This window comes from Rasamsonia emersonii (assembly GCF_000968595.1).
Source record: "Rasamsonia emersonii CBS 393.64 chromosome Unknown ctg1118621759979, whole genome shotgun sequence".
In the NCBI taxonomy this organism is placed as follows: Eukaryota; Fungi; Ascomycota; class Eurotiomycetes; order Eurotiales; family Trichocomaceae; genus Rasamsonia; species Rasamsonia emersonii.
This window is the reverse complement of record NW_013563308.1, coordinates 129,280-147,014: the sequence shown is the minus strand read 5'-3', so window position 1 is coordinate 147,014 and position 17,735 is coordinate 129,280. Positions and strand designations below refer to the sequence as shown.

The 17,735-nt window shown below is 51.0% G+C and overlaps 8 protein-coding genes across 8 annotated transcripts; 5 read left to right on the top strand and 3 right to left on the bottom strand.

Moving 5' to 3' along the window:
* Positions 1-54: 54 nt before the first annotated feature.
* T310_1240 (Uncharacterized protein) lies at positions 55-501 on the bottom strand (the record flags this gene model as incomplete). Its single annotated transcript, XM_013475933.1, has 2 exons — positions 55-172; positions 290-501. 2 exons carry the CDS (start codon positions 499-501, stop codon positions 55-57), a joined length of 330 nt encoding a protein of 109 aa, XP_013331387.1.
* Positions 502-822: 321 nt separating this feature from the next.
* On the top strand, positions 823-1,897 carry T310_1239 (uncharacterized protein; the record flags this gene model as incomplete). The annotated part of the gene is made up of 3 exons (XM_013475932.1): positions 823-1,063; positions 1,440-1,542; positions 1,603-1,897. The coding sequence occupies 3 exons, from the start codon at positions 823-825 to the stop codon at positions 1,895-1,897; spliced, it is 639 nt and encodes a 212-aa protein (XP_013331386.1).
* A 1,122-nt stretch (positions 1,898-3,019) lies between these two features.
* On the top strand, positions 3,020-3,644 carry T310_1238 (uncharacterized protein; the record flags this gene model as incomplete). The annotated part of the gene is made up of 4 exons (XM_013475931.1): positions 3,020-3,255; positions 3,330-3,355; positions 3,409-3,467; positions 3,624-3,644. The coding sequence occupies 4 exons, from the start codon at positions 3,020-3,022 to the stop codon at positions 3,642-3,644; spliced, it is 342 nt and encodes a 113-aa protein (XP_013331385.1).
* An 889-nt stretch (positions 3,645-4,533) lies between these two features.
* On the top strand, positions 4,534-6,510 carry T310_1237 (uncharacterized protein; the record flags this gene model as incomplete). Its single annotated transcript, XM_013475930.1, has 6 exons — positions 4,534-5,256; positions 6,053-6,070; positions 6,112-6,192; positions 6,291-6,339; positions 6,413-6,425; positions 6,483-6,510. The coding sequence occupies 6 exons, from the start codon at positions 4,534-4,536 to the stop codon at positions 6,508-6,510; spliced, it is 912 nt and encodes a 303-aa protein (XP_013331384.1).
* Positions 6,511-6,884: 374 nt separating this feature from the next.
* T310_1236 (uncharacterized protein) lies at positions 6,885-8,932 on the bottom strand (the record flags this gene model as incomplete). The annotated part of the gene is made up of 3 exons (XM_013475929.1): positions 6,885-8,201; positions 8,635-8,770; positions 8,910-8,932. The coding sequence occupies 3 exons, from the start codon at positions 8,930-8,932 to the stop codon at positions 6,885-6,887; spliced, it is 1,476 nt and encodes a 491-aa protein (XP_013331383.1).
* Positions 8,933-9,588: 656 nt separating this feature from the next.
* Positions 9,589-11,119, top strand: T310_1235 (uncharacterized protein; the record flags this gene model as incomplete). Its single annotated transcript, XM_013475928.1, has 3 exons — positions 9,589-9,690; positions 9,855-10,129; positions 10,306-11,119. 3 exons carry the CDS (start codon positions 9,589-9,591, stop codon positions 11,117-11,119), a joined length of 1,191 nt encoding a protein of 396 aa, XP_013331382.1.
* A 1,635-nt stretch (positions 11,120-12,754) lies between these two features.
* T310_1234 (cAMP-dependent protein kinase regulatory subunit) lies at positions 12,755-14,011 on the top strand (the record flags this gene model as incomplete). The annotated part of the gene is made up of 1 exon (XM_013475927.1): positions 12,755-14,011. The coding sequence occupies one exon, from the start codon at positions 12,755-12,757 to the stop codon at positions 14,009-14,011; it is 1,257 nt and encodes a 418-aa protein (XP_013331381.1).
* Positions 14,012-15,367: 1,356 nt separating this feature from the next.
* Positions 15,368-17,308, bottom strand: T310_1233 (uncharacterized protein; the record flags this gene model as incomplete). Its single annotated transcript, XM_013475926.1, has 5 exons — positions 15,368-15,682; positions 15,850-16,672; positions 16,751-16,795; positions 16,848-16,897; positions 16,976-17,308. 5 exons carry the CDS (start codon positions 17,306-17,308, stop codon positions 15,368-15,370), a joined length of 1,566 nt encoding a protein of 521 aa, XP_013331380.1.
* Between the last annotated feature and the right edge of the window lie 427 nt (positions 17,309-17,735).

The following is a 17,735-nucleotide window of genomic DNA, read 5'->3' as shown; positions in this document are numbered from 1 at the left end:
GACATGTTAGCATCTTTTACAAACAGACGGATCTCTCTCGGGGAATTGTTGTACTCAAGGTTTTCTCTTGTCAAGCTTCGCATGCTCCGATGAGGCAGCAGCCGCTCCGTTGCCCCAAAGCCGGCTCTTGTATGCCGGGAACGAGGAGTAGTTCCAGATATTGACCAGGATGCTAGAAATTGTTGGATATCCGTCAGTTAGGTATTTCTTTTCTCGGAGTCAGCCCAGCGGCTGGGCTCGGCTCTGCCAATGAATGAATGAATGATCGCTGGATGATAATGCAACCGACCTTTGACTCCGATCCTTGTAATCCTCGTCCTTCAACTCCTTCACGCCCACCTTCATCCCGTCCCTGCTGAACAGGACGTGCTTCTTCTCCATCTTTTCGCGCGTCGTCTGACCCACGCTCTGCGCGATGCTGTACAGCATGAACCCGAAAGCGGCTAAAAAGCCTGCGACGACGAGGAGAATCAAGAGAGGTATCAGATTCTGAGTGGCCATTGTATCGTCTCGTCGAACTTTGTTTTTTTTCTGCTCAATTTATCTGTTTACTCGACTTGTACGATACGGAATTGTCTTCGAGATCGTCCGTTGGAGAAATATGTGAAAAAAAGAAATTAATGGACTATCGATGTTTCGTTCGTCTTTGTCAGGAAATATCGTTGGTCACACTTCAATCGTGATGATATAAGCTCGTAACGTTCGATTAGATCGATAGTTCGAAAGAATGCGGGGAGGGCGACAACGATCGACAATTAGGTAGGTTTTAAAGGGTGGATCCAGCACAGGACACCGACAATCAGGGATTCTCTTGTGGCTGGGATGTCTGTGTATCTGTGGGTCTCCGACTGGCTGCTGCTGCGCCTGCACGTTGGTGGCGTGTTCTGCAAACCCGATGAGGCTGCTGCGATCGAAGCCAAACAAATCTGCTGCCTGGCGTATCTAAAAATAAATAAACTGGAACCACACAGTCCTCCTACGGCGTCTGAGTGGACTCCAGCAAGGGAAGAGAGATTCTTTAAAAAGAAGACCCGTGAAGGATTCGCGCGAAAGAAGCAGTCGAGTTAGCGACAGGAGAAAGAAGAAAAAAGGAAGAAAGAAAAGGACGGGCGAGGAAGCGGAGGGACACGAGACCGAGCGGCGTGATGAGGGATGACGAGGGCGCCCTGCAGCAAGCGGGAACGAACCAGCGGTTCAGCGATCCACCCTGTCAGCAGAGCGAGTCAGAGATCGCCTGCCCCTGGCTAATAATAAATTAATCACAGGAGAGGGAAACGAAGACTACGCCTTACCAGATCCCTCCAGCTATCTAGTGCTTGTTACGCTCCGTCCTAATCTGCAGTGAATCCAGCCCCGGGCGGGGTAGTTACACGCAGTGACAAACTTGCTGCTGAGTCGATTTGGTATTTCCCACGAGTACTACATAATACCCTATACAGTACTGATCACTAGTGGACAGACTGCGGGTGCCCGCGTAGATATGGGTCAGCTGAGTAAGGATTCAGCTGCGTGCAACAGAAGTGCCGATGCATGTTGGACAAGGTAACTCTTTGTACAGAGTACTCGTACGACTATAAATGAAGAATGAACTTGCAGAAGTAGTATTCATGATATCCATCCATATCTAGAATGGAGTTGCATATGCACCGGTACAGTGAAGGAACTGTCGGGCCAGAAATGTACCTCTACTCGAGCATTTTCTCCAACTGACACCAATATAAAACATGCTGACGTCGTAGTAGAGAGGACCATGCACTGGCAGAGAGCGGTGGCACATAATCCAGTGGCTTGTCGCTCAGCTGATCCAAGTCTGTACTACACTGTTCGCAATGGAATTGTTGCGTGGTTAGAAGCAGATTCAGAAGTCGCAGAAAGAAGAACCGACTCTGAAGGGTAATGAGAGGAAAGGATCGTCCTCAGCATATCGAACAGAAGTCTGTCGAGTAGAGGACATAAGGGACCTAGATAGCAGGTCAACTGATAGGCTAATCAAACTTGGAGATGCCACTAGAAGCATGAGACTACCAAAAGAAAGCATCGTAGAATCCTTTCAGGAGGACCAGCCCGGTATGCTAAAGGTTAGAGTAGCACACATCGCGGAGCCTACTTAGGATCACCTGGCTGGTCGTGTGAGGAATTTCCAGTCTCTTTCAAAATCGAACGAGACAACCGTTGGAGAAGGCTAGCCTTGAGCTTGGATCATGACATCTCGATTCGTCGTTTTGGCTGGGAGGCTATTTCTTGCTGCAAAGTGCAGGTGGCACTTTTTCCTCCATGTATTCCGTTTGCAGTTTCTCCAATTGCGTCAGGAATCTTGAGCAGCTGAGTTCAAGAAAAGCCGGTAGAGAGAAAATAGCGAGAATGAAAGTGATTTGAGCAGAAAGCGAAGGTGAGTATTCACCATGTCGACTGCTTCGGAACCGGATTTAAGCGGTGGAGAAATATGACAAGGGAGGTTATCCACTCTGGGCTAATTTAATCCAGATTCAATTTGTTTAGCGAGGAGTTGCATCTAGCATGGTATGCTGTAAAGGGAATCATCGTTAAGTATTCATGGATCACTTTATCCTTTTCCCTATATTCCTATCGATTCATAGTTAGCAAACTTGGAGAGTTGTTTCATAGGAAGGAATCCAAGGAGGCATAATACCCGTCAATTTTCCATTTCATTGATATCAGGTCATTGTTGGAATAGCAGTATTGAACGAAGAGGGTTTGACGGCCTAGGCGGCATCCGATGCGTCGATGGATCCTCCGCTTTTGCCGCCAACTTAATCTCAACCTCCTCCCTAGCCGCAGAATGAAAAGGGCGATAGATTGTCGCTGAAAATACTCAAGTAACTTGTTTAATCTCGCCATCAGCGTGGTTTTCTCGTCTGTTGCGCAATAAAATCCAATTTGTGGTGTGATGCTAATTCACTGACAATGGCAGGTTCAAATGCCTGTGCTGCTGGATATGGCAGGAGCTCCACCGATCTTCACGGTGACAGCGTCATGATGACTAACATTCAGCCATGGAATGCTGCACCTCTGCATTCTATCCGCAAAGTCTCTTCTGACCCCAGGTCTCGTTGCGTGGTGTCAATCTGCTAAATTGCAATCATTTGCCGGTTTATCCATTGCAGCTCTGGCCAGATTGAGATCTCGTGAGAGGAGCATTAGAGACCATGGTCTTCATACCCATCTTCCCGATCTGCTTCCAGTTTGGAACCGATCAGAACCCATGTCGCTGCAAGGTGGTTGGTCCGACCTTGGGTAAGTCGCCAGCATAAGACGAAGCCAAATGCAAGTCAATTCCTGCATTGGATATCATGCTGAACGACTCTTAGGGTTTTTCACGTTTCTCTTGGCTGGGGTATGTGGGATCTTCAATTGATGGAATGACAGTGTAGGCTGACGACGATGTAGATCATATGCTGGCCGGCTTCGATCTTCTGTGGATGCTGGGCGACAAAGACAGGGAGCGAGTACGTATCTGTTTTTCAGTCGTCCGATGTTAGAATTTGTATTTCACGAGTCTCACGAAAGCTACTCATCCGATCTTTACTTACCAAAAGAGGAAACATATTGTCGACACTGATTCGTTTATAAACGAAGACATCTACTAACTTTTTTCTCTCCAGATTGCTGGCATATCCGGTTAGGCTGAACGGAGAGATCAGCAACTTCATACCGATCTGATGTGTTCGATGAGAGAGCTTGAGACTTGACGATACCAGCTTGTCGTGTTTCTTCAACATGTTGACAACCCGATGGTCCTGAACGATATCATGTAGAAATTAGGAGCTCTTTGCGTCTCACGTCAAGTCTGATATCAATTAGGCAGCATCGTCAGCAGAATGCCATTTCTTTGTCTGGACAGCAAGCAAGTTCTCATCTCGCCAATCATGATGACCTCCAGTGGGCCTCAGAGTCCCGACTGCCCCTGCCCCCTCGATTATGTGTGTCTCAGACTTGGAGTTTCTCCACTTGATATAATATCAAATGAGCTGTACTCTTCAGGGAATGTTTACAAAATAAAGCCTGGCAGCCAATCCTACCCCTCCCAGACGTCCACGCTGTGGCCAAGAATCTTCTCACTCCATCATGATACCCATAGTGCAGGATAAGGCAATTAGACGCCAAGACCTATTACCAGGTGGGCTCTTGAGTGAATACTGGTTTGAGTAAACATGATATCGTCCTTGGTGGCTGGGAGCCAGCTCTCTCTCATCTGAAGACAACCTTCTTGCCTGACGACAGGAACTTACTCCTTCTCTCACACACACAAATCATCCTGTCGAACAACTCCTACGAAAATAATCCTTTCCTCTCCCTACAGCATAACACTCAGAAGAACTCCTTCTCTTGACGGAATCTGTCGGCGAACCAACTTGTCTGCAGAGGAATACTCCTTTCTCTCTCTCTCTCTCCATATCTCAGAGAGCTGCCTCACTTGAGACAGCCCTCTCTCACACTGTCTTTCTCTTTCACAACAAAAAACGCTCTCCACAAGCCATCTGCAAAAAATTGGCCCCTAGCAAGGACATCGATATGAACGAATACGCAGCCTCGAAGGTCTTCCTCCCAGTTAGGCAGGGCGTCGCAGCTGGTAAAATTGCCAAAAAATATGGAATGAAAAAATGGCCAAACCCATTGCAGCTTGCGACTTCGAAGAACCCTCCTGCTGATGATACTGCTTCTGTCACCAGCCCCAGAAAAACTGTCAATCCCAAGTTCCTCCGGGTTGCTTGTTTCCAGCTCCCTTACTGTCCTTCTGGTGCTGCTGCTCCTGCTGCTGCTGTACCTCCACGGTCAACACCATCATCATTATCATCCACGAAAAGCGGCAAAGCCGGCAGCCGTCCGCGACGCCGTCCTAAACCTCCCGTGACGGTTCTCACCGACGAAGCAGGCAAACGCTGGGGCTACAAGGTCGTCAGCGCAGCCCTCGAAGCCGCCGAAGCAGCACGATACAGCGAACGAGCAGCCACGAACGGCGCGTCTGTGCTGCCAACGCCGCCCTTCAGCGTTACCACAGCTACCAGCATACCCAACGAAGAACAAGACATCATGAACATCCGCCCTGGCGTCCCTATGACGGCCTCGATTCCTCTCTACCAGAAGCTCGTCCTGCATTCTCTCCCGCCGGAAATCAATTTCTTTGACTACATTCGTGAGGACAGCGTCTCGCCTTTTGACCTCGGACAGTGGTATCACCAGTGGTCGCAGGAGCTGCAGATGCAGGCGCTGCTCGACCGGCTTTATTGGCAGTTTGTGAGTGGTTAGTCGAGCCGAGGGATGGCCTGAGAGGAATTCCTATAGGAGCAAGGTTGGATGGAATCTGAGATCAAGGAATGATGGAATGAAATGAGATGAAGGAAGCAGGGACAGATATCTTTTGCTTTGCTTTTCTTTACTTCCCCCTCTTTCCCCTTTTATGTTTCTCGTCTGTTTTCTTTTTCTTTGCTTTGTTTTGTTTCTTTTCATCCATCCTGTACTGCTATTTATACTTTTCTTCTTCTGTCTTTATTTTTTCTTTTCTTTTCTTTTTCTTCACTATCCACTAACCATGACAACTAACTACACCATTCAAGCCCTCCTTTCCTTGCTTTGCTCGTCTTGTCTCAAGGAAAGTTGATCGGGCTTAGTGGTAGTGTAGGGAGTGGATTTCTTCTTGTTCTTTTTTTTCTTCAGTCCTGATGAACCGAACCGAACGAACCGGACCCTCGCTGGAGACCTCCTTCATGGAACATGACGGGCATTTTTCGATGAAGTGATTGGGCTCAGCGGAGTGGGTTGTTTCGTTGTTTTCACATCGTGGACGTGGTCTTCCTTCTTCTTTTTATTTTAGTTTTCCCCGTATGTATTGTATTATCTTCTTGTTTTTGCTTTTTTTTTTGATTCCCATTCTGAGTCTGCTTTTTGTCCTTTTGTCCTTTTTTTTGGTTTCTCCTTCATGTTGTTTTGTTTTGCTATTCTTTGTTCATTCAATGCATATGGCGCTGTACAGTACATACCCTGTACAATAGAGTAAATTTGAATCAATCTTCTGTCCTCTTATTAATATTAGCGCTTTGATCTCAATCAAGTATGTACATGTACATATGTACTGTGCATTACATAATGTAGATTCGTAAAGGTAATGTAATCACGAAGGAATTCATCTCATTTCATCTCATCTCATTATATGTGATATCATCTGTTCTACATGTATGTACATGTACATACATACAGTAAAAGCGCAGGAAAAGCATACCTAGTGAAATGTAGGTACCTAACCATGAGAGACTAATTAACTAACTACCTAGGTAGGTAATAATCTTCCGGATGTTAGTTGTTACCTACCTACCTACCTAGGTAAGTCATCATTCATATACCTGGATCTGCGAATTATCAACTGATTAATTGATTACATGGATATATGGAGCAGAGCAAGCAAGAAAGTAAGTAAATCCATAGATTAGAGAGAGCTACTTACTTACTAATACCAACGCAAATAGACTATTAATTACTGAAACGGGCAACTAAGTACATACCTAACAAACGAAGTGACTAGGTGACTAAGGAGCAGAAACAAGGTGAACCGAAGCAAGCAAGAAAGACAGACAGACAGACAAGAAAAAAAATTAAACAGACAGATCCACACCACTTATAATAGATAGATCGACCGAGAGAGAATTAAGCGCAGCACAAGGTATCCATATCCATATCCATGTCCATATCATACCATATCCGTTCCCATTTCCATTTCCATTTCTTCAAATTCGACCCGTCCGTCACGTCAATACCACCGCGCTGCGGCTCTTGGCACTAATTACAGATCAGACCATCGCGGTCAAAAGGCTTCGCAGTAACTGGTCCCAATTCTTGCAATCAACTGAATATTGCACGTGATGAAACATCTATCGGAAAATCTCCTTCAGTTTGTTGAAGAACCCGCTGGTGCGACTCTTCTTCTTCTTGTCCTTCGTGTCCGGGGTTGTCGAATCCGCCGGGGCAGATGCCTGCTGATTCTCTGGCGTCGAAACCTCCTCCGTCTTGGCCTCCCTAATCCCCGACGTCACAATCGGCTCAGAAGGTGGCGCCGGCGTCGTCGTGGGAGACACCTCGGCCGACTCGTTCGTCGCAGCGGGCGCTGTCAATGTGGTCTCGGCAGTCGTCGTTGGGGCCGGCTCGCCAGCCGATTCCGTAATGGGAACCGTGTTCTGCAGTTGATCCTCAACCTCTTTCTTCTCCTCGACAGCCTCGCTGTTGGCTGCCGCTTCAGGCTCCTCGCGTGCTTTTTTCAGAGACTCCTTGACCACACCGGGAACCTCACTGGCCGTCGGGGGAGCCTCTTCCTCCGGCACTACCTTCTTCTGAAGCTCTTCTTCCACCGTCTTTTTCTCCTCCACTGCTTTTTCATTCGCCGCCGCCTCAGGATCTTTGCGAGCCTCGGAGATGGACTGCTTCACCACGTCGGGCACCTCATCCGCTGGTGCGTCACCGTTAGTTTTCTTCTTCTCGGACTCCTTAAGCACTTGGGCTGCGAGAACGGCGGTGGTAGCTTCTGGAGCAGCCGACTGGATGGTTACAGGGTCGTTCGTGTCGCAGACCGCTGGATTCAGAGGCAGGCTGGATTCGGGAATCAGGGTTTCATCCACAGGAGGAACCGCAAAAGCCTGGACAGGCTTGGAAGCCTCAGGTCCTAAGCCCGGAACCTCGGGATAGATAGCATTCTTCTCGTAGCCCTCCTTGTCCGTGGTATTGGCAGACTCGACCGTTTTTGGGTCGCAAGTGCTCGAGTCTGGCGCAGATTCTCCCGGCTTCGGCTCCTCCGGCTTACCCAACCCGCTCGACGCAGCGGTCGGGTTTACCGACAACTGCTCGGTTTCCTTCGCCGGCGTTTCTGGAAAGGTGCCTGGGACTGCACCGTTGCTCTCGAGAGGCGCATCTTTGGCCAGCTTCGTCTCAGATGATTCAGGAGCTGCTGAGGAGGTAGTGGCTTTCTGGCTCTCGGATGCTTTGGGGACGTCGGCAACCAACGCAGCTGTAGTGGAATCGGGAGTGACGCCAGCCATGACTGCAGCAGCGGGATTCCCTCCGGTCAACGTTTCCAAGGTGTCTGGCTGGGATGCCTTTTTGATTTCTTCGGGCAAGAGGACGTTGTTAATATTGTTGCTTCCGTCGTTCTCTTCTCGAGCGTTGCTGTCAGTGATCCACTCGCCGTCAACGACGAACTACAATTGAGTAGAATGAAAGCCGACGTCAGTAGTCTTAAAACTAAAAGTGAGACGGGGAAACAGGTGGTTCTGAGGTGATTCAGACAGGATGGAGGGGGATGGTAGTCGACAGCGAGGGGTGACAGGAAGAAGGCGGTGAAAGTGAGATGACGTCAGTTGGTGCTGACGCGGGGGATGAGCTGAGGAATGCAATGTGTCAGAAGGCGACGAGAAACACAGCTGCCTGTTGCTCTAGACAAGGGGCACGGGCACTTTGAACGCTGTCTGACTGCAGCTTCTGAAGCTTCTATCCCGCTGACCGGTCTGCTTGGACGGATCCTTGTCTTGAGCAAGGGGGAGCTGTGTTCCTTCTCACCTCACCAGAACGTAATTGCAAGTGCCACGGCCGGGGCACGTGGGAGGCGTCGCTGAAGATGTCCTTTCAACGTACCTTGTAGTAAACCTTCTCGTCCGCGCTGGGCAGCTGAACCTCCTTCTCAAACACGTCGCCCTTTTTTTCCAGCCGCACCGTCTTCCCCCAATCATCGAAGGTGCCAGTGACGAACACCTCGTTCGCACTGTACGGCCTGTATCCCGAGTAAGTCAGCTTGGCTCAACACAAGACACATTCTAATTGCACCACACAGGGTGTTGATATAGCTAATTCCACACAGAAATGGAAGGAGGCCTGTCGGGCACTGCATGTTTATGGGGGACTGTACTTACCATTGAAAGACGAAGCTCCCCATCTCTGTTCTGGAGGGCCTCTCCACGGTTTGGATCGATCGGTTGTCCAGAAAAGAAGAATGAGCTCCGGTTTTGTTTGCTTGATAACAGGTTTGACCCTACAATCGAGGTGGAGGTTGTTGATTAGACGCAATTGAAAGAGACAGCAGCAGGATGTCAAGAAACACTCGTTGCGAAATATGAGGACAAGGGATGGATTCAGCGCTGCCGTTAGTTAGCACCGATCCTAACGGCTCGCACAGACGATCAGAGATCGGCGCAAGATAACCGAACGATGGCGTACGCTGGCCGGCAGAATACGGGGATCCTCGAATCGCCTGAGCAGCACCCTGACGATTGCTGCGGAAACAAAGGAAACAGATCTGCCTAGAGGCTTTGAAGTCTTATTCTTATTGCTGCTAGGCGCCAACGGAAACTGCTTCCTCTGTGGCTGGGAGTCTGCAGAGTCTGATGGACGACAGCCATGGCCGCATCCAGCAGAGACTCCCAGCGTTGCATGGCATGATCGCCGTTTTCTCCTCGGAGCCCCTCCGCGACGTGGACCAATAATTGCTGGCTCCCAGCCAGCACCTGGGCACATGATCATTGATCTGAAGAGCATGTAACTTCAGATCTGCCCCGCCAACGTGAGGGAGTCTACATGGGCCATGCAGGCATCATGTCTGCTTTCCTTGCCCTGGCATCGGTGTTCGCTGCCCTCGCTCTTTGGCAGCGTCATGGAAGCAGGAGCTGGGACACTTGTGACGTAACGAATGTACTCGTGAGCCTGGCACGTGACTCGGCGGGTCCTTAGTCAGCTCCCCTAGGCGCTAGGTGCCGCTAATGATTGGTCGGCCTGCAAAACGTCGAGCCGTTCTTGTTAGACCTGTGGCCACCTTGTACAGCAGTTTCCTTGCAGGGCTAACTGACAAGATGCCACCCAAGGATCAAGTGCAGCCCTCAATAATAAATACACCTCAGCCGATCTCCACGATAAGATTGGTTCTGCCCCTTCTTGCTCTCTTCGCTATCTATGCCCTCTTTGTGTTCTCTACTCTCAATGGCTTCTTCTTCCTTCTCCAAAATTCTATTGCGAATCGGAAGCTGCCTGATTGCGATGAGCCCCTACGGACTAACTACACCGGCATTGGATACCTGGACTATGTTCTTACGAATTTAGGGCCAGTCTGGCCAGCCATCTCCGGGAATTCCCCCGGAATGTCAGTGTATCTGCTAGGATTGCTGGGCCCAGTGGGTGCTGCTTGGGTGCTTCTGAACCTGGAGGGATGGAGAAGGGGGAACGCTGGAAAGCTTGTTGCATTGCAAGTACTCCTTCAGATTTAATGCCATATGGTTTGGGTGTGCGCTGCGTTCTGGGAGGCTGACTTTCTGACAGCCCATCTGTCTTTGGCATCCTTGCGCAGACGATCACCTACGCTTTGGCTGTTCCTGTCTACTGTACTTGGCACCTATACACCTCCAGAACTGCCACTAGACCGGATGCGCGGAGTGTGGGCATACCATCTGCCATGGCGTTTATGCTGCCGCTCATAATCGCCGTCGGCTACATAGTTCCTTCTGCAGCCATGTTCCTTCCTGCGCCATCGATTGTAAGCGTCGGCACGAAACAGGCTCTGGCCGCAGCATGGCAACCTTTTCCAATCTACACGTCCGTTTTGGCCAGTCTATGTTGGCTCTTTTCTTCCTACTTTTCCCCTGATAGTGACAAATCTGGTCCTGTGACCCTCCGTGGTTTGAGACGAACCTATGCTTTTGCCTTGTCATGTGCTGTTATCCCACGCATTGCCGCCTGGGCGCTCTCCTTAACGGCTCTGGCGTTTCCTACTCTGTTTCCTGAAAACGTTGCTGCTGAGATACACCCGCTGCGAGTCTTTGTTAACAGGCTACTCTGGTTATCACCTTTAGTCCAGGTCACGTCTGTCGGAGAGGGAGCTCTCTGGTTTCTCCAGTGGGACGATCTGATCGGTTCGACAGCGCTGCTTCTTTGGGCTCTAGCACTGTACAAAGCAGCCCATCAACAGGCATCGGTAGAGATAAGGTGGACGGAATTAGGATCGAAGGTCGTTTTACTCTCGATGATCATTGGGCCGGTGGGGGCGGCGGTAGTATTGATGCGGGAGAGGGATGAACTAGTTTTCGAGAATGCCAGTCGACGTGGTGAGAGTGGTCATGACAGGAAGACGCAATGAGAACACAACGGTCAGCACTAGCAGCAGCGCAGGCTTGCGAAAAAAAGAATGCGCCCACTGCTACCTAACGAGGCCTTTCACTAGGCTGCCGTAGGATTTAGTTCATTAGCATCTTGGGCTTGTCGGCGCTAGGACAACTGTCTTTGGAGGGTGGCAGCTCTCACAATACAATACACGACCAGTCTCTCTCCTTGGGCAACAGTTTTCTGCCATAATATCTGTCGCAACTCTTTAAGAACCGCTGGACAGTGACTTGCAAACTGAAGTTATTGATTGGTTGGGGGCCCTGGAGGAATCGAACAGCGGCAATGGATCAAGTCAGCTTTTGCTGCAAACGGACAGTGGGACCATTTTCAGACGGCCTGCCAACAACTGGGCCATCCATCGAGGCACTCACTGTAGTACAGACCCTGTGCTTCAGATGCGGCAGTGCTCTGACAGTAATTTTGGAATAGGCCGCATGCATGTAATGTCCGCTGGAATTTGCGCCCGACCAGGCATATTGTCCCTTGTAAGAATGTTCCAAAAAGAGCAGGTGGTTGGGAGGTTGGCAACGCTCCACGGGGCGGATGTGAAGCTCCAGTCAGCGCATCCTTCTAGAAGACAGATCGAAAACCGGCGCTGGACAATCGAAGCTTCCATGCGCGGCCGATGTCGATCCCAGGGTTGCTAGCGTCCCGGAGGGAACACGCGACGCGGCTCAGCATGGGAGAGAGAATACTCCCGCATTCCTCTCAGGCCCATTCCTCAGTCTTGTAGCTCTTTTTCTCGGGCTGTGTTCAGAGCCAGTTGCGACATTATCACCGCAAGACGTTGTCATGGTATGATGCCTTAGTGCAAGGCATGATACAGAGGAGAGAATTGAATGAGGTTAGGGTTTCGTGCCGACAATCCATGTGCGAGATTAGATGCAAGAACATGGTTATTACCACCTGCATCCTGCCGTCACTTTGAAAGGCCTTTGTGCCAGCCTCCCACCATCGCACGCTTCCATTCAGCTTCCAGGCTTTCGCAAAGCCTATTCCGATGAAGCTCACTGTAGGAGACAATGCGGTTAATCGATAAAACTGAACAGGCATCAGAAAGAGATATTCCCTCAGCATCGTTCCAGGTGCATCATCCGATTGCGTCTGGCTGGGGGGCCGACCAGAGCTCCGTTCCGCGGGATCGAGGGCCCCGCAGGCGACGCTCCAATGACCCCCCGGCCAGCCCCTTCCGAGCCTGGACGGCTAAAGGCTAAAACTAAGCTGACCTGCTGCGACGAGCCGCCGTCACAGCCCGCGGGCTCACCTCACCTCTGCTCGTCCACCCCTCCCACCCCACCTCCTTCCTCGCGCAGATCCCCGTCCGCCGTCCATTGCTCCTGCCTCTCTCCTCCTCTCCTCCCTCCTCCTCCCTCCTTCCTTCCTGTCGCCGTCCTGGGTCACGTAGATGTCCTTGGACACCCTTCCCCTCGCCTGCCAGAACGCGTTCTACTCCCTCAATCGGGAGATCCTGCAGCACCAGCCCTCCGACCACGTCCAGTCCTGCGCCAGCTTCCTTAGCCGCCGATTGGAGTCGGATCGCTCCGCTTTCTTCGCCTCTCAGCGTCTGGGCAGCCCGACAGGCGACCGCACGGGTCTCCGGGGCGGCAACATGTCGTCCAGCTCCTTTCCAGGGACGAATCCTTTTTCCAACTCCAGCGGCAGTGCTTCTGGAGCTCCAGCCTTTGCCAAGATATCGGAGGAAGAGGAATATGAGGTGACATCTCCAACTGACCCGACCTTCCACAATGCCCATGCAGGCTCCGGCGCTCCGACGTCCGGACACCTCTTCTCTGGACGGGGTGGTTTGGGAGGTGCCACGAGTGAGAGTGTTTTTGGCACCAGCCCGTTCGAAGACTCTGAGAGCAATAACAACGGCGAAGACGAGCTCTCTGCTCCTCCTGGCTCCTTTCGTCCCACAGGCGGCTCCAACAACCAAGGGTTACCGAATAACTATGCCCTCGGACGCCGGACATCGGTCTCGGCAGAATCCCTGAATCCGACTTCGTCGGGGGGAGACAGTTGGTCCCCGCCTTACCACCCCAAAACCCCCGAACAGCTCGCCCGGTTGAAGAATGCCGTCAGCGGGAACTTCTTGTTCTCTCACCTGGACGATGAGCACCTCAAGACCGTCCTTGATGCCTTGGTGGAGAAGCCCATTCCGGCCAAGGATATCAAAGTCATCACCCAGGGGGATGCGGGAGACTATTTCTACATCGTTGAAGATGGTCACTTTGATGTCTACATCAACCCATCCGGTTCCGTTCAGTCCGGTCCTGACGGGCTGGGCAACCACGTCGGGACGATTGGTCCTGGCGGTTCATTCGGTGAACTGGCCTTGATGTATAACGCCCCGCGGGCCGCGACCATCGTGTCTACGGACCCAAAGTCGACGCTCTGGGCTCTTGACCGGGTGACCTTCCGCCGCATCCTCATGGACTCCGCCTTCCAGCGGCGACGCATGTATGAAGCCTTTCTCGAAGAGGTGCCGTTACTGGCCTCTCTCAAACCTTATGAGCGATCCAAGATCGCCGATGCACTTGACACGATCAAATACCCAGCCGGGACCACCATCATCCAGGAAGGCGGTCCCGGTGACTCCTTTTACCTTCTGGAGTCGGGTGAAGCAGAAGCCTTCAAGAGCGGGTCCGACCGTCCCGTCAAATCCTATTCGCGAGGCGATTACTTCGGTGAACTGGCGCTGCTTGATGATAAACCTCGAGCTGCGAGTGTGGTGGCCAAAACAGATGTCAAGGTCGCCCGACTGGGCCGGGATGGTTTCAAGCGACTGTTGGGTCCTGTGGAAGAAATTATGCGGCGAGCTGACTACAACGCTGGTTCTCAAACCAGTACTCCGGCTCAGAGTTGAAAGCGATTGAGGGAGGCTGGGGCTGCTGGCCCGCTCCAGTAGGGATGCGGTTTAGCTTACAAGAACTTTTTTACCCCGCTAACAATGCGGTGCTACCAGTTAAAGTACGGAATATCTGTTAGTTGTGAAACTTGACTCGGTCCACTGAGAAAGCGGTTGAGCTTTGAATGGCCTTTCCTACTGTGATGATGGTTTTGATGGGTATCTAAGGCAGGAGCCAGGATACCCATTCCAGTAATGGCAATGGAATTGATGGAGGGGTAGAGTGAACCCTGTTCAGATCACCTGCCTAGGGTTTCCCGCTTGCTATAAATATCCTGGCTGGTCGCAGGTTGAAACCGACCGGTCATATTCCATCCTTTCTCGATTTTTTTTATTGTCAGTTACTTGCTCTTTGTCTATGCAACATGCATTCCCACGTTAGTTGCCCGTGGCAGCTGACTTTGCGGGACATCCAGTATCACGCCATCATCCCTGTGCACTTACTTCTGTCATTCCAAAACCAATCGAATAATAATCATGTCTCTCTTTTGAGGAACAGAAGGGGGAAAAGAAAGGCACCAACCTTGCGTCATTCAGTCCCCTAGATAATTTTTTATTTCTCCCTACGGAGTACTTTTTTCTTTTGCTTTCCTTTGTTTTTTTTCAACACTTTGTCCAAGAGCCGTCTCTATGACTGAGGATGGGTCTCCCTGACACGATGATTTATGAAACGGTTGATGGATGGGTTGATTAATTTATTGTGATTGATCGGTTGATGGAAGGATCTACCTATGTATGGATGTGTCTCCGTTTTCTTTCTATTTCTATTTTTATTTTTTTACTTATTTTTATCCAGGAGTTGGCTAGCTAGCAGGTAGCTCGTTTGGTACAGCTACAAATGGCCCTACCCTACAATAACAAGATACACAAAAATACCAAATGCCCACAGTACGTGCAGTGGCTTTTTTTTTAGTATCTTCGCTTTGTTTATAGGCTGTCTCTATTTTAAAATGTACCGGCAAGGAAAAATCAGATCAGAAGCGTTGTCTAGACAATGACTAGACAGACCAGACAGAATAGACCAAAACTCGTACCACGTTGCTCTGTAGGTATAGCTTCTATAGTAATCAGCTGTCATTTTCTGGAGAGAAAAAGGGCAAATAAAAAAGCCCATGTTCTCTTCTCTCAGTCCATTACACAAAGAAGAAGACTGACTGTCGACGTGTCGTATCGGTGTTCCCGAAATCAGGTTGTGACGTACCATGTAATAGTTCCAATTTGGACATGCGTGTCTCCAAGTAGGCTGTTGTACTGAACATAGCATTGTTCCCCTGCATCATCACTATTACCGTGATGGTTCGGACGTCCACTCGATCAGACTAGCCCAATGCTCCCTGCTGGATAGGGCTCTAAGGCTCCTGGGAGTTTGGCGCGTCGAAGTTGTCCCAGAGATGAGGATGATCTGGAGATTTGGGTCTGGCCAGAAAAAAAAGGACGGCTGCCCATGCGACCCGCGGTTCTGTCCGTCGTCACTGCGTCGCGTGTGGAGTCGTTCGAAGAGGAAATGTTTTGGAACATTTCCTGGCATCGAGACGGTGCAGGCGCTTCAGGGCCAGCATACTCCTTGAAAGCTCTGGGAGCAGACTCGGGGAGACGAAAGACAAGCTCCAGTGGAAACAGCTGTCTGGCCTATCCCCGCTAGTTGCAGAGAAGAAAAAAAAGAAAAAGACTGGGATGAAAGGCCACTGAATCAGTTATACGACTTCTGCCCGTATACACAGTGACTGTGACAAAGAGTCAGCACCAGCATTTTAGGTTAAAAATGACGTCTGACGACTGGGGTGGATTACGCACACAACAGAGTACATGTGATAGTTCAGATTTCGCAAGTCCTGTCTGACGCCTGCGAGCAACCCCTGAATGCGATTGTTATCCCATTTCAGCACACGTGTAAACAGCGCTATGGAGTATGGCTCGATCGATTCCATCATCTGCAGGTTCATATAGAGGGCCAGCTCCTTCAGCTTCGGGTCCCGCGGCCACGGGGACAGAGGTACTTTGTAAGTCTCCTCGGTAACTGCGGTGAAACCGGCATTCTTCACCAAGCTATGAAATTGGGGCGCGATGTTCATCGTCTTGCCAAAGATCGCAGCCGCTTCGCACAGTCGGACCTGGAACTCGTGGTAGGCGGAGGTTTCGGGAAGACTGTTGTCATCGGTCGAGGCCCATGTCTCGAAGTCTGTGAGTTCGATCCAGCCTCCAGGAACGAGATTGTCATACGCTTGTTGCAGCAGTCGCGGCCAGTCTGCGATGCTGCCGGCCATACTCCGGATGTGAATGTATTCAAAAGGCTGGCTAAACTGCCACTCGGACTCCGCATCGTCAATCTCGAACCGCAGATTGGGGGGCACCCAGGTGGGTTGGATGCATGACAGATCGGTCGCGATCACGGTTGCCTCCGGATGCATATCGGCAAAGTCGATCGCCCACAACCCCGTCCCGCATCCGATGTCCAGGACACGACCGACATGCTTCGGCAGAGGAGCCCGGTACAGCTCCCCGCCAAAGATAAGGAGATAGATGTGATGTTGCATATCCATGCGATCCTGTTCCTTTTCATCGTTGGGCAATGGGTAGGCGCCCGCACGGAACGCGTGATATCGTCGGCCGTTCTCGTACCTGAAGGCGATTTCTTTCAGCCCTCCTGTCGAAAACACCATGGTGTAGATAGATAGATTGTCCAATTGCAGCACTCACTGGTAGTTAAACACGCTCTCTGTCAACGAGACGGTCGAACTTTCTCTGTGAACACAAGTTAGCACCACTGGCGTCATAGCATGTTTGGTGGACCTACTTGTCGTCTCCCAAAGCCGAATCTGCATCATCGGATCGAAAATAGAAATTCTGTATACGGGTAGAGCATGAGTCAGATCGATGGCCTGCCACATCGCCCTAAGAATTTTCTTTAATGGATGTACGTACGTTGGCGCCATAAGAGTACGGAGGGTGGGTGCTGGAATCTGAGATGCCGATGCTGCTGTCTCCGGCGACCGATGCGGACTCCGATGCCTGCAGATCGCTTCTGAGATTGGATTGCGGCTCATAATATCCCGATTGGATCTGATGCTCAGAGATCGTGTTATCGATAGCGGCGATACGGTGGTCCACACCAGCCAGGCCTGGGCTCGCGGCTGTCCCGGCGGCAGACGGAGAATTGTCAGCAGCAGCACCTGGGCTGCGACTGCCGCAGTTGTCTGCTGGGGAAGTCGAAGGCGAGGGGTTCTGGGGTGGGAAGGAGGGGTTGTGGCTGGCCATGGCGGAGGGAAAGCGCGATCGACGGTCGACTCCGGATCTACTCCTAGTTCGAGACAGCCGGCAATGGGGGAAGGAGCGACACGTTCCTTAAGAGTTCGGCGTTCACGCAGTCCCTGACGCCTGAGGCTGCGCTGGGGACTTTTGCATTCTCGCGATCTCCGGCTGATGAATGAGTTGCGATGTGATCATGAGTCTCGCGGCGGACTTGGCAGCATTGGCGAGCGATCGATGGGTTTCAAGAGGCGCACGGAGTACAGCGGCTTTATTAATACGATTCAGGCCAACACGAAGTCACAGATCGATGATCGCGTGTCGAGTGGATGAGGGCGACAGCAAAGTTAGGCCAATTCCTTTAGGCTCCGCGGCCCCATCTGCGGGTGCACGCAGCGTTCCTGGGTACAGCGTGCCTGCGACCCAGGTCCACTGC